This window comes from Anomaloglossus baeobatrachus, chromosome 6, assembly GCF_048569485.1.
Source record: "Anomaloglossus baeobatrachus isolate aAnoBae1 chromosome 6, aAnoBae1.hap1, whole genome shotgun sequence".
Taxonomy (NCBI): domain Eukaryota; kingdom Metazoa; phylum Chordata; class Amphibia; order Anura; family Aromobatidae; genus Anomaloglossus; species Anomaloglossus baeobatrachus.
The window spans coordinates 491,755,285-491,769,477 of record NC_134358.1 but is presented as its reverse complement, the minus strand read 5'-3'; the positions used below and the strand labels follow the sequence as shown (position 1 = coordinate 491,769,477).

Sequence of the window (14,193 nt, the reverse complement as noted above, 5' to 3'; positions counted from 1 at the left end):
GCACACTCACACTTCTGAACCCCGAGAGCGTCATAGGCTATGTCTTGAGGGGAAATTTTAACCCCGCGCTTTACAGTTATTCGCCAAAAAACCTGCCTCCATTAAAGCAAATGGAGCTGGGAGCCACAGTGCAGCCAGAACTTCAGAAGATTGCGCAATCACGCCCTTATATGGAATGTTGGCATGTCACAATGCAGCCAGGGAAAGAGACAGACACAGACAGGGTAAGAAACAGACATAGACAGGGTAAGAGACAGACACAAAGAGACAGACACAGACAAAGAGACAGACTGACAGGGAAAGAGACAGACAGGAAAAGAGAGGGAAAGAGAGAGACAGGTTAAGAGACAGACACAGAAAAAGCGACAGAGACAGACACAGGGAAACAGACAGACAGGGAAAGAGAGTGAAAGAGACAGACCGGGTAAGAGACAGACAAAGACAGACAAAGAGACAGACACAGGGAAAGAGACAGAGGGAAAGAGACAGACAGGGAAAGAGAGAGAAAGAGACAGACAGGGAAAGTGACAGAGATAGATAGACAGACAGGGAAGGAGATTGAGACAGACGGAGACAGACAGACAAAGAGAGAGAGACAGAGAGATATATACAGAGGGGGAGACAGACAGAGAATGGTAGAGAAACAGAGACAGTTACTATCCCGGGCGTTAATACATTCTATTTATACATTCTATCCCAGGAATGTTAATACATTCTATTTTGTTAACAACAGTTATTAACCCGGGCGAAGCCGGGTAGTACAGCTAGTATATATATATGTATATATATATATATATATATATATAATATAAAAATAAAAATAAAATTCAGGTTGGTAATCCTGACATGGGCACGTCGTGCTTCTCAACCATTGGATCTTGTCTATTAGGTAGTAGAAGCAAAGTGGGTAATCTGATTTGATGAAGTGTGACATTTAGTGAGGATTGCTTCTGTCATTCAGTGTTTCTGTGCCTTTAGGAAACACACACACTTTTGATTTGGAAAATTATTGGATTACAATAAAACTACACTACTCGGGTAACCATAGTAGTGCAAGAAGCCTTCATATGCTGACTTAAAGGGGAGTTACAGGGTTTATTTCGGTTGGAGTCCAAACATATACACAGTATGGTATTATGTTCTGGTCTAATATCTCCCCGGCCCCTGACAAAGCACCATAGAGCAGCACAGGGAGCCCCTCCGACTCCATACTACAGGACTAGTACATGAGCCATTGTGCCGCCTTGTGCACCCGCCTTTGCTTTGTGCTTGAGGCCTAAGCGCCATTAGCAGTACAGACAATGTGTTGGCTTTCTACATAATGAATATTTTTCTTTCTGATTTCAGTTTTGGAATTGCCTTCTATGATTAATGATGTCAAGTTTTTAATGCTACTTGGACAAACGTATAAAAACTCCAAAAAGGAGCTTCTGGTTGAAAATTTGAACAAGGTAATGTTAATAGCAAAAATACACTAGAAGCTAATCCCACAATCCATTCCGATCACAGTGGTGTACACTAGCATGAAACCGTGGCCAGGGGTTATTATGTTGCACCAGTGACTAGTGGTGGACAGGCTATTGTAGCGGAGGATTGATTTAAAATGTGGGGTGTAGAACAATGACAAAGAGCAAAGCAGGCCCGACCTCTCCCCCTATTCCGGTCTTGACTTCTGTTGGTTGGCTATTTGGCTGATTTGTATTTCTTGCTGCACTATCTAAATCTGTGTTAGTGAGCACTTCTCCTTTGCCGAGATAATCCATCCACCTCACAGGTGTATCAAGATGCTGATCATACAGCATGAGTATTGCACAGGTGTGCCTTAGGCTGGCCACAATAAAAGTCCACTCTAAGATGTGCACTTGCAACATCTGTGGCATTGTGCTGTGTGATAAAACTGCACATTTTCGAGTGGCCTTTTATTGTGGCCAGTCTAAGGCACACCTGTGCAATACTCATGCTGTGTAATCAGAATCTTGATATGCCACACCTGTGAGGTGGATGGTTTATCTCAGCAAAGGAGAAGTTCAGCTCATGAAAAATGGAATAAAAAACAAAAGTGTTGCAGTTATATTTTTCCTTAGAGTAGATTGAACTAATCTAAGTAATAGCGGACCATTTAGACGGGCCCACTCACACTTTTCCTTACCAACCATTGACCTGTCCGATGTGCCAATTTTTTTCCCCTAGATGGTGAGAAAAAAACATTGGTGTAAATAATGCACTCAGTTTGCTGCATTCATAGTGCATCCAGTTTGCTTACTTAGGGCTGACCACTTTTCTTATTTTTCATGTCCAGCACAAGCCATTTCCATTTCTTTTGGCATACCTTTGAGCTATGTTTGTTATTATCAGGTGGTGGCGCTACTTCTGCTTTTATAATTGAGAAACTGAGTTGGTTTTGTAGAAACTTTTAGAAAGAAATGGTCATCAAGATTTTGTAATATAAAATAAAGACATGGCTGTATTAGCACTGTAATACTGAATAAATTGATACCATATGGGAGGACATCAGCTTTGTTTTTCTTCTTTTAATCACCATTTGAAGTTTTCTGCTAATTAGATTTTGGTGTACAGGGGCCGGACTATACACTGGGTCTCCTCCTCCCTGTCTATGATTCCCCAGACCCTCTGCCTGCTTTTGGTCTGTTTGAAATGTCAGCAGTGACCTGTCATTCACAGACTGGAGGCAGGAAAAGGGTCTGGGGAATCACAGACAGGGAGGAAAAGACCCAGTGTACAGTCATGCCCGTGTGCACTGAAATCTAATTAGCAGAAAACTTCAAATGGGGATTATGAAGAAAAACCACAAAGCAGATTTTCTCACCAATGGTATCAATTTAATCTGCATTACAGCCATGTCTTTACTTTACATTACAAAATCGTGCCCGACAGGTTCTCTTTAAGCATTTATGAGGCTGAAAGGGAAGCTATGGAGAAAGCATAATTGCCATTATTTTATGCCCTTGATACGACTTTCTTTTAATTAAATTTACAATTGAGTTTATTAAAGCTCTTTATATACTACATAGTTAGGCTGAGTTCACATGTCCTCTAATCCTTTGTTAGCACGGATCCGTTGGGAAATCGTTCTCTGCAGGATCTGTATATTTAACATGGAGTCTATGGACAACGGATCTGCTAATAGATTGCTATTTAGCCATCCATTGTACTTGCATTTGTAACAGATCTGTTGTTTTCTTAACGGATCCGTTACAAATGGATGATGAATAGCAATCCGTTAATGAATCCGTTGTTCATAGATTCGAGCTGTTAAAAACGGATCCGGCCAACATCCGTTATTTAACAACAGACAAAAAAGTTGTGCTTGCACAACTGTTTTGCAAATGGATCTCTAACGGATCCGTGATAACCTATAACTTCAGGACATGTGAACTCAGCCTTAGGTCTGTTTCACACGTCAGTGAAAAAGACAGACAGTTTTCACTGATGTGTTGAAAACCCATATGTCCCTCCATGTGCCATGTTTCACTGCACACGTGGCTTGTCCATGTGCAATCCGTGGGACGTGGTCCGTCATCTGTGATTTACACATGGCGATAAACTCACCTGCTGTCTGTGGTGCTGAATTCTTCAGCTCTGCTGTGTTTCCTGTCGCCGCTGACCCCGCTGCAGCTACTTCCGGGTCGGCTGTGGCTGCATACATGAATATGCATGCCAGTAATTAGCCGGCTCTGAAGCAGCAGCCAGCAGAGGCCGGAGAGAGCGTCGCTGGAGAAGGTGAGTTAAAAATGCTTTTTATTTTCAATGTCCATGTTTTTCTGGTATGTGTTTCATGGATCACACCATAGTGTGGTCCGTGGGACATCAGTGATGCCAGAAAAAAACGGACATATCTCTGTGTGGAGCACATGGACATGCATGTACGCCGCATGGAGACACGGTCAGTGAAAAACCACTGATGTGTGCGCAGACCCATTGATTATAATGGGTCTGCGTATATCAGTGATTCTGGTACGTATAAAAACTAGCACATACATACCAGATTCACTGACATGTGAACTCAACCTTATGGCCGGAGTCACACTTGCGAGTGCCTCGCGTGTAACTCAGGCGAGTCTCTCATTGCATCACCCGGCACGGCCGCACACTCTCCTGACAGGAGAGGGTCAGTTGCATGTATCTCTATGCAGCTGAGACGCTCCTGTCCGGAGAGTGTGCGGCTGTGCCGGGTGATGCAATGAGAGACTCGCGCAAGTTACACGCGAGGCACTCGCAAGTGTGACTCTGGCCTATCCGTCACATACTTGTAAGTACTCAGAGTCATATGCTGACCTGTGACATTATTCTTACAGGCCCTGGAAATCCAGAGCCGGATACTTAAGCGGGTTCCTCTTGAGCAGCCAGATCTGAACTCCCAACAGCAGCAAGTAGCTTCTAAGATCTGTGTGCAACTTGCTGACTATTACTTAAAGGAAAAGGATTACCCAAGTACGCTGAAATACTACAAGGAGGCGATATCATACTCGGACACAGATAACAAGGTCAGTGTTTCTGATTTGGACGTTATATAATGCGCTTAATGGTAAAATCACTTTTTTAACAATCAAAATGTATATTTTTTCAGGACATTTTTAGGAAAAACGCTTTGATTTTACTGCATTTTTTCTAGAAACAGAGCTTTTGTTTCACCATCTTGATCTTTTCCCTCAAATTTTTGGTGCATTTTTTAGACTTGGGCTACATGGGGGCTTTGGCTGTGACTCGGAGCTTGCAGAATATTACTGTATGCCACTGCTATATCACAGTATAATGCAAGTGAATGTGGTCACATTGCAACCCACAAAATATCACGAGTGTGGCTAGAAAATCGCTAAAACTCCAGCTGATTCTGACTTTTTATGACTTGGTTGTCTCCATTTTGGTGCCCTGCGAGTCCCAGTCTCTTGCGTTATGACACAATGTAGCGGTGGCATGCAGCAATATTTGCCCGCGTGATGTACCATTCCTCCACAGTCACCCTGTAGCCCAAGCCTTGGGATACGGTTCCACTTGCGATTTGCATGGATGAGTGCAATCCGATAAAACATCGGACTGCACTCGCATCAGTGCAAAACTATGGGGCAGTGTCCATCTTTGACTGATTCCTCATGCCATAGCAGCATACGGAATGAATCACAGCATGCTGCATTTGGCAGCGAGTCTTGGCTCATACACCTCCATACAAGTCTATGGGAGCGTGTGAAACATCGCACTGCACTCGCATGTCATCCGACTGCAGTGCGATGTACGCAGAGACAGACAACGAAGGTGATGGGGAGAAAGTGCTCCCTCCCTCTTCTCCGCAGCTGTGATGCGATCGCAAGATCATGTCACAGTCGCATAACCTTCGGCTGACGCAAGCATCGTAAGCTATATACTACTGGAACCGTACCCTTAGGGTATGTGCACACAATGAGTATTTGGTTGCAGAAATTTCTGCATCATTTCTGCATCTGTTGGCAGAAAAAATAAAGTGGCAGAATGCTTGTTTTTTCCACATTTTTACTGCATTTTTACCTGCGCTTTTCAAATTTAAGTGAATGGCTGAAAAAATGCTGCAAAATTGCTGAAAGAATTGACATGCTGTAGATTATTTTCTGCACCAAATCATAAGGAAAAAATAGTCAACGTGTGCGTTACACTTCAGGATTCTCGCTGACTTTACTAGCATCAGGATTTTCTTGCAGTTTTGTGACAAAACTGCACAAAAAATGCATTAATAAAAGCCACTATAAAAACGCATTGTGTGCACAGAGTCTTATGGTCACTGGCATTTTTTTTCAATGAAACCTGGCATTTTCACCTCGTCCTTCTATACAAGAAATATAAAACGCTTGAACAAAAAGTCTGAATGAAAAAAAACAAGCAAAAATGCAGTATTTTCCAAACCTAAAACAAACACTGCAAAATCCAAACTGTGTGAAGCCACCGGCTGGAGCTGTGAGGAGACTTGCGGTGACCTTGTTATGTGTTACATTTTGTCAGCACATTTTCGGATGGGGTCAGTAGATTTGGCAGCAGTGGATCTGGCGGCGCTGGCACAGTCACATACAGTAGCTGGAAATGCTAGTCATTAGTTCTGAAAATAACATTGGGCTGAAGCGAGGCAAGGACGTCTGTGCATATAGTTGTGTACGGTCACACTGGGGGAATGCAAAGACCCACACAATAGGCCTCATTTATCAAAACTGCCTTTGTTGCCTATAGCAACCAATCACAGCGTAGCTTTCATTTTACCAGAGCAGGTTAAGAAATGTAAGTTGTTCTGTGATTGGTTGCTATTGGCAACAAGGCAGTCTTTCTTTTTCACTATTTTGATAAATGAGGCCATTAATAATGGTTCTACAATGGAAGATTTTCTCTCAAACACAATGAATTTAATTTAAAACTGTACACAGCCAGCAATATTGTTCTCATACACTGCAAAAAGAACCAACCATACAGGGAAGGGAGGAAGGATCAACATTTAAATACATTTTTATATCCTTGATTTGTAAATTCAGTCTATAGCTTGAGCTACAGTACTGATCTGGGTCTACTAGGACGCAGCACTTAGCGATTGCATAATTTCTGGGACTGGAGGAGGAAGGGCTGTTAGTGCTTCCTAAATACACAGCATTGTGTATGCAGGAAGGCAGAGGTAGTAATAAACCATCTCTGCCTTCTCTGTGGGAAGTCCGGCTGTGTCTGACAGCTGGCATCAAGGTACTGCAGCTGTACGATCTCCATTCTAAAGCGTCATTGCAGGATCATATGTGTACAGCCCCAAAGTTTAAAGTCGTTGGGTGGTCCTTACATCACAAAGCACAATGCCAAGTGTTGGAGGAAGTGAGATACAAAGCACGAGGCCATTGGAGTCTGGAGCAGTGTAAACCTGTTCTGTGGAGTGATGAATCACATTTCTGTATATGATGTATGAGTCTGGGTTTGGTGAATGCCGGGAGAATATTACCTGCCTACTGCCTTGTGCAAGCTATGCAGTTTTTGTGGAGAAGGGATAATGTTGTGGGTTTCTTTTTTTATAGACTGGCTTAATCCTTTTAGTTCTAGTAAATGGAGATCTTAACCAAAGGGACTCTGTCAGTACAGGATGACTGTTCACACCAAGTGCAGGCGCTCATTCTCGGGCTTAAATACACTTTCTCGCCTGCTTGTTTTCCCTCTGTCTCCACCCTTCCCTCTTCTTTGACTGACAGCTTTGTCTTCATAGAGCCAGGGAACTGCAGAGAAAGATGAAAAATAAGCAGGTGGGAAGGTGAATTTAAATGATTAGCCCCGCCACGGTGCACAGAGCGCCTATACTTGGTTTGAACAGTCATTCTGTGTTGACAGAGTCCCTTTAAACCCATCACAACATATGACATACTGTTACGTTATATGTATTGGGTGGATCGGAGAGACGCCCATGGCTATTTACCAGTTAAATCACGCTGTCTCTCGTTGACGACAGGATTTAACACCCTCCGGCAGAGAGCGTGTCATTTCCCCATGCCATTAGTGCTCCCATGACTTGATTGCGGGGCGCCGATTGATTGTCATGACAGCAGTGGGTCAGTTGATCTCTGTCTGTCATTATGATCCTCCTGTGAACATTGGCTGCGAGCGGCATTCATAGGAGATTGTGATTTTAGTAATACAGAGCATTGCTGATGCACTGCTCTGTGTAGCATAGGCTGTGGGATTATTGCAGCTTCCAGCTTCAAAGATTGGCAGCAGCATTGAAATAGTTAACAGCTATGGCTGGAGCTCTGAGAGAGATACTGGCTATTTAATATAGCCGGTACCCGCTGTGTGGAGGAAGCTCCGCTTCTGACTCTCACCACACATGTGCAGAGCTGTTCCCAAGACATAAACAACACATCCATTTGTGGGAAGCACTTAAAGGGGTATTCCCTTCTCCAGGATCCTGTCCAGTACAGTGGGGAAAAAAAGTATTTAGTCAGGCAACAATTGTGCAAGTTCTCCCACTTAAAAAGAGAGAGGGAGGCCTGTAATTGACATCATAGGTAGACTACAACTGTGAGAGACAAAATGAGAAAACAAATCCAGAAAATTACCTTCTCTTATTTGGCAAGATTTTTTTGCAAATTATGGTGGAAAGTAAGTATTTAGTTACCTAAAAACATGCAAGATTTCTCGCTCTCACAGGTCTGTAACTTCTTCTTTAAGAGGCTCCTCTGTCCTCCACTCATTACCTGTAGTAATGGCACCTGTTTGAACTTGTTATCAGTATAAAAGACACCTGTCTACAACCTCAAACAGTCACACTCCAAACTCCACTATGGTGAGGACCAAAGAGCTGTCAAAGAACTCCAGAAACAAAATTGTAGCCCTGCACCAGGCTAGGAAGACAGAATCTGCAATAGGCAAGCAGCTTGGTGTGATGAAATCAACTGTAGGAGCAATAATACGAAAATGGAAGACATACAAGACCACTAATAATCTCCCTCAATGCGGGGCTCCACGCAATATCTCACCCCGTGGGGTCAAAATGATCACAAGAACGGTGAGCAAAAATCCCAGAACCACACGGGGGGACCTACTGAATGACCTGCATAGAGCTGGGACCACCGTAACAAAGGGTACCATCAATAACACACTACGCCGCCAGGAACTCAGATACTGCAGTGCCAGACGTGTTCCCCTGTTTAAGCCAGTACATTTCTGGATCCGTATGAAGTTTGCTAGAGAGCGTTTGGATTATCCAGAAGAGTATTGGGAGAATGTCATATGGTCTGATGAAACTAAAGTAGAATTGTTTGGTAGAAACACAACTTTTCGTATTTGGAGGAGACAGAATGCTAAGTTGCATCCAAAGAACACCATACCTACTGTGAAGCATGGGGGTGGAAATATCATGCTTTGGGGCTGTTTTTCTGCAAAGGGACCAGGACAACTGATCCGTGTACATGAAAGAATGAATGGGGCCATGTATCGTGAGATTTTGAGTGCAAACCTCCTTCCATCAGCAAGGGCATTAAAGATGAAACGTGGCTGGGTCTATCAGCATGATAATGATCCCAAGCACACCACCAGGGCAACGAAGGAGTGGCTTCGTAAGAAGCATATGAAGGTCCTGGAGTGGCTTAGCCAGTCTCTAGATCTCAACCCCATAGAAAACCTTTGGATGGAGTTGAAAGTCCATGTTGCCCAGCGACATGCCCAAAACATCACTGCTCTAGAAGAGATCTGCATGGAGGAATGGGCCAACATACCACCAACAGTATGTGCCAACTTTGTGAAGACTAAAGTGGGTGTTACATGCAGGGATATCGCTGGTGAAAGTACCCGCCCCGTCGTTTGTGCGTCACGGGGAAATCGCTGCCCGTGGTGCACAATATCGTTCAGAGCCGTCACACGGACTTACCTGCCTAGCGACGTCACTGTTGACGGTGAACTGCCTCCTTTCTAAGGGGGGCGGTTCGTGCGTCGTCACAGCGGCGTCACTAAGCGGCCGCCCAATAGAAGCGGAGGGGCGGAGATGAGTGTCCATAACAGCCCGCCCACCTCCTTCCTTCCTCGTTGCCGGCGGCCGCAGGTAAGCTGTAGTTCGTCGTTCCCGTGGTGTCACACGTAGCGATGTTTGCTGCCTCGGGAATGACAAACAACCTGCAATCTCAACAATCAACGATATTTTGAAAGTGAACGACGTGTCAACGATTAACGATAAGGTGAGTATTTTTGATCGTTAACGGCCATTCGTTGGTGTCACACGCAATGACGTCGCTATCGATGCCGGATGTGCGTCACGGAATCCGTGACCCCGGCGATATATCATTAGATACGTCATTGCATGTAACGGGGCCTTTACAGAAAACGTTTGACCTCTGTCATTGCCAACAAAGGATATATAATAAAATATTGAGATGAACTTTTGTTATTGACCAAATACTTATTTCCACCATAATTTGCAAATAAAATCTTGCCAAATTAGACAAGGTGATTTTCTGGATTTGTTTTCTCATTTGGTCTCTCATAGTTGTGGTCACCTATGATGTCAATTACAGGCCTCTCTCATCTTTTTAAGTGGGAGAATTTGCATAATTGGTGGCTGACTAAATAGTTTTTTTCCCAATGTATGTAGCAGGCGTAAAAATAGTAATATTAGCAAATATCTCCAATTAGAAATGTTGTATAGTTCTCCGGATATAGCCATATCCCTTACCTCATGTGCAGGGCATTGCAGCTTAGGTATCTATGGATACTACCTTTGGATTTAGAATCTAAAGTCATACAAGCTACTTTGGGTTTAATGTGTAAGTGTCACAATACTTTTGTCCATATAGTCCGTGTATGTGGATAGACAGAATTATAGAACAGCACCACAATGGCAAAAGCTGGGTGCCAAGCCTCATCACAACCATCCACACCCTTGTGATATATAGATAAAAAAAAAGTAGAGGCAGCACTCCAAATTGAATGCAAAAAGTGTGCACTTTGACTGTCATGGCGGTGTCATGATCTGGAGAAACTTCAGATTCTTGCCTTCTAACCTCTCTGAAGTCTGTGATAAGAGCAGGGTGACTCGGGCATTGACTCACAGACCTGAAGTTCCTATGCAGGCTAGCAAGAGTTAATCTTTGCTGGACTACTTGTTAATTTTCTTTAGTCACATGCTCTGGGAGAGCCAGTCATATTCACTCACCTCATACATATGCTGGCTGGACACTTGGATTTGTGCCAGCTATAGCTTGTCTATACTGGCCTGGAAAGGTGTATTCATCCAGGCTAACTGGTGATTGTTATATGGTTGTTGTGGTGTTAACTCTTGTCTTTTTGTTGCTGCCTTACTTCACTTGCAGTTTCTTGCTGTTTATTCTTTAGAGTGTGCAGTGTGACTGAGTATCTGTTATACCTGTTTTTATTTATCTATGTTTCCATCACACTCCTGCCCCTTCCTTCCCTGGGGCAAGGGGGGAACAGATTAGCTTTACTCAGGTGTATAATAAGGCATGGGACTCCGGCATCTCCACCATTAGGGGTAATTTGGAGGACAGGGTTAGTGTAGGGTCCCCTAGCGTGAGGGACAGCATAGGCGCCCCTTGTCCCTTGTTATCCTAGTCACATCGTGACAAGCACCCACTGGTGTTTACATTCCATTTGAGAACGTCCAAAGTAGTGTTTAGCGCTGTTAAGAAGGAGCTTCTATTGCACGCACTTAATGTCTGTCCTGCAGGAATTCCTCCACAATGACGTGCCAACCTTGCTGTCTCCTCACAAGTCATGGAGCTAACACAGTAGCTGCAACATTGACCACTAAAAGTTGAACTTTCTCTCTTAAATTTATCAGGTACTGTTGAAGATGACACATGTTTTCTTGATAATGGATGACCTGGATTCTTGTGAAGCACAATGTAAAGACCTCCTTCAGGACGTCAGATATAGGGACGAGGCTACAATGGTAAATTGTTACATTTTTAAGTTGTGATTTATAATAAAATGCTTTTCAATTGGAGTCATAGACTTATGCATCTTTACCATGAGCTTAAACAGTACCGTAGACTTCATAAAGGGTTTTATGCTGAATTTTTTTAAAATTGTTTGAAGAGGCTATGTTGTAAAATAATGAAATAATCAAAACATACCCCTCAAATTCCTTGCACCAGTTCTCTGGTAATCCACATGGGTACTGGAACAGATGGCATCCTGTCATCTGACCACTGCAGCTAATCACCGATGTCAGAGGTCATATGGAAATGTCACCACTGATGTAAGTGAATGGGATCATGAGAATGATAATGTTACTTATGGGTTGCTTAATATTTAATTCTCTCTTGTATGACAGGTGATGGCAGACATCATGTTTCAGAAACAGGAATATGAGAAAGCGATGGAATATTTTCATCAGGTTCTGGAAAAGAGTCCAGGTGACGACACTATTGATGATCAATAAGTCAGAAGTATTAGAATTCATACTTGCTTGGTTAAAAATAAAATATTTGCACAAGTACAATGCAATGGCTTAGTGCAAAGCAAATATGTGTGAATAGTGAATAGTGCAAATATGTGTGAATGGCCCAGTCACTGTCCAGACCTAAATCCCATTGATGGCAAGACTTAAAAATTACGGTTCACAGACCCCTCCATCCAATCTCACTGACCTATTTTGCAAAGCAGAATGGGCAAAACTTTTAGCTTCTAAATATGCAAAGCTCATAGAAACATATCCCAAAAGACTTGAGGCAGTAACTGCAGCCAGGGCCGGCGTCAGCACCCGGAATACCTTGGCAAATGCCGGGGCCCTGGAGAGCTGGGGGGGCCCACCTGGCCTCTTCAGTTCTGCTGCACCCGGGCTGAGTTCCAGGGACCGCAGTCCTCGGCAGGAAACTGTGGCTGCTGTCCCTTCAAGGCGCGCAGACCACAGCGTTCGCTGCGTCCTCCTAGATTGAGCTTCATCTGTGGGAGGAGGTAGCACGCCGTCCTGCTTGGTCCCACAGATGAAGGAGGCGCAGTGCCAGACAGCGACCACCAGCACAGCGCTGCTCCTGGCGCTGTGTGGGCCCCATCTCCACCGTGACCTGAGCGGTATGTGGCACACTCACCCCCCTCTTCTCGATCTGTATGTGCCCTCCCCGCCCCCCGATTTATGGGCCCCGGTGAACTGTCTGGGCTTCTCCCCCACACGATGTATGCCCTGCCCCCCCTCCCCTCCCCGCAGAGCCGCATGTGTGGGCCCCGAAGAGCAAGGTGTGTGGGCCCCGCAGAGCTGCGTTTGTGGGCCCCGAAAAGCAAGGTGTGTGGGCCCCGCAGAGCAAGGTATGTGGGCCCCGCAGAGCAAGGTGTGTGGGCCCCGCAGAGCAAGGTGTGTGTCTGTCTGTATGTATGTATGCAGCAGAGCAGTATGTGTGTGTCTGTATGTATGTATGCAGCAGAGCAGTATGTGTGTGTCTGTATGTATGTATGCATGCAGCAGAGCAGTATGTATGTGTCTGTATGTATGTATGCATGCAGCAGAGCAGTATTTGTGTGTCTGTTATGTATGCATGCAGCAGAGCAGTATGTGTGTGTCTGTATGTATGTATGCATGCAGCAGAGCAGTATGTGTGTGTCTGTATATATGCATGCATGCAGCAGAGCAGTATGTGTGTGTCTGTTTATATGTATGCAGCAGAGCAGTATGTGTGTGTCTGTATGTATGTATGCAGCAGAGCAGTATGTGTGTGTCTGTAGCAGTGTGTGTCTGTCTGTATGTATGCATGCATGCAGCAGAGCAGTATGTGTGTCTGTATGTATGTATGTATGCAGCAGAGCAGTATGTGTGTATTTGTAGCAGTGTGTGTCTGTCTTTATCTATGTATGCAGCAAGCAGTTGTGTGTGTGTGTGTCTGTCTGTAGCAGTGTGTCTGTATGTATGCAGCAGAGCAGTGTGTGTGTGTATGTGTGTGTGTGTGTGTGTGTGTCTGTATGTATGCAGCAGAGCAGTGTGTGTGTCTGTATGTATGCAGCAGAGCAGTGTGTGTGTCTGAATGTATGCAGCAGAGAAGTATGTGTGTGTCTGTAGCAGTGTGTGTCTGTCTATATGTATGCATGCATGCAGCAGAGCAGTATGTGTGTCTGTCTGTCTGTATGTATGTATGTATGTATGCAGCAGAGCAGTATGTGTGTATTTGTAGCAGTGTGTGTCTGTCTTTATCTATGTATGCAGCAAGCACTGTGTGTGTGTGTCTGTCTGTAGCAGTGTGTCTGTATGTAGGTATGCAGCAGAGCAGTGTGTGTCTGATTGTATGCAGCAGAGCAGTGTGTGTGTGTATGTGTGTGTGTGTCTGTATGTATGCAGCAGAGCAGTGTGTGTGTCTGTATGTATGCAGCAGAGCAGTGAGTGTCTGTCTGTATGTATGCATGCAGCAAGCAGTGTGTGTGTGTCTGTCTGTAGCAGTGTGTGTCTGTATGTATGCAGCAGTGTCTGTATGTATGCAGCAGAGCAGTGTGTGTGTGTCTGTATGTATGCAGCAGAGCAGTGTGTGTCTGTATGTATGCAGCAGAGCTGTGTGTGTCTGTATGTATGCAGCAGAGCAGTGTGTGTGTATGTGTGTGTGTGTCTGTATGTATGCAGCAGAGCAGTGTGTGTGTCTGTATGTATGCAGCAGAGCAGTGAGTGTCTGTCTGTATGTATGCATGCAGCAAGCAGTGTGTGTGTCTGTCTGTAGCAGTGTGTGTCTGTATGTATGTAGCAGTGTCTGTATGTATGCA

The 14,193-nt window shown here is 44.4% G+C and overlaps 1 protein-coding gene across 2 annotated transcripts in view; it reads left to right on the top strand.

Annotated features, from left to right (window-relative positions):
- The window catches only part of TTC21A (tetratricopeptide repeat domain 21A), a 127,892-nt gene that overhangs the window by 94,210 nt on the left and 19,489 nt on the right, over window positions 1-14,193 (top strand). For both annotated transcript variants that reach the window (XM_075315406.1, XM_075315405.1), the window contains exons 19-22: window positions 1,348-1,451; window positions 4,317-4,505; window positions 11,294-11,404; window positions 11,789-11,870. In XM_075315406.1, the coding sequence (XP_075171521.1) occupies window positions 1,348-1,451; window positions 4,317-4,505; window positions 11,294-11,404; window positions 11,789-11,870 (486 nt within the window). The remainder of the gene's footprint in view (window positions 1-1,347; window positions 1,452-4,316; window positions 4,506-11,293; window positions 11,405-11,788; window positions 11,871-14,193) is intronic.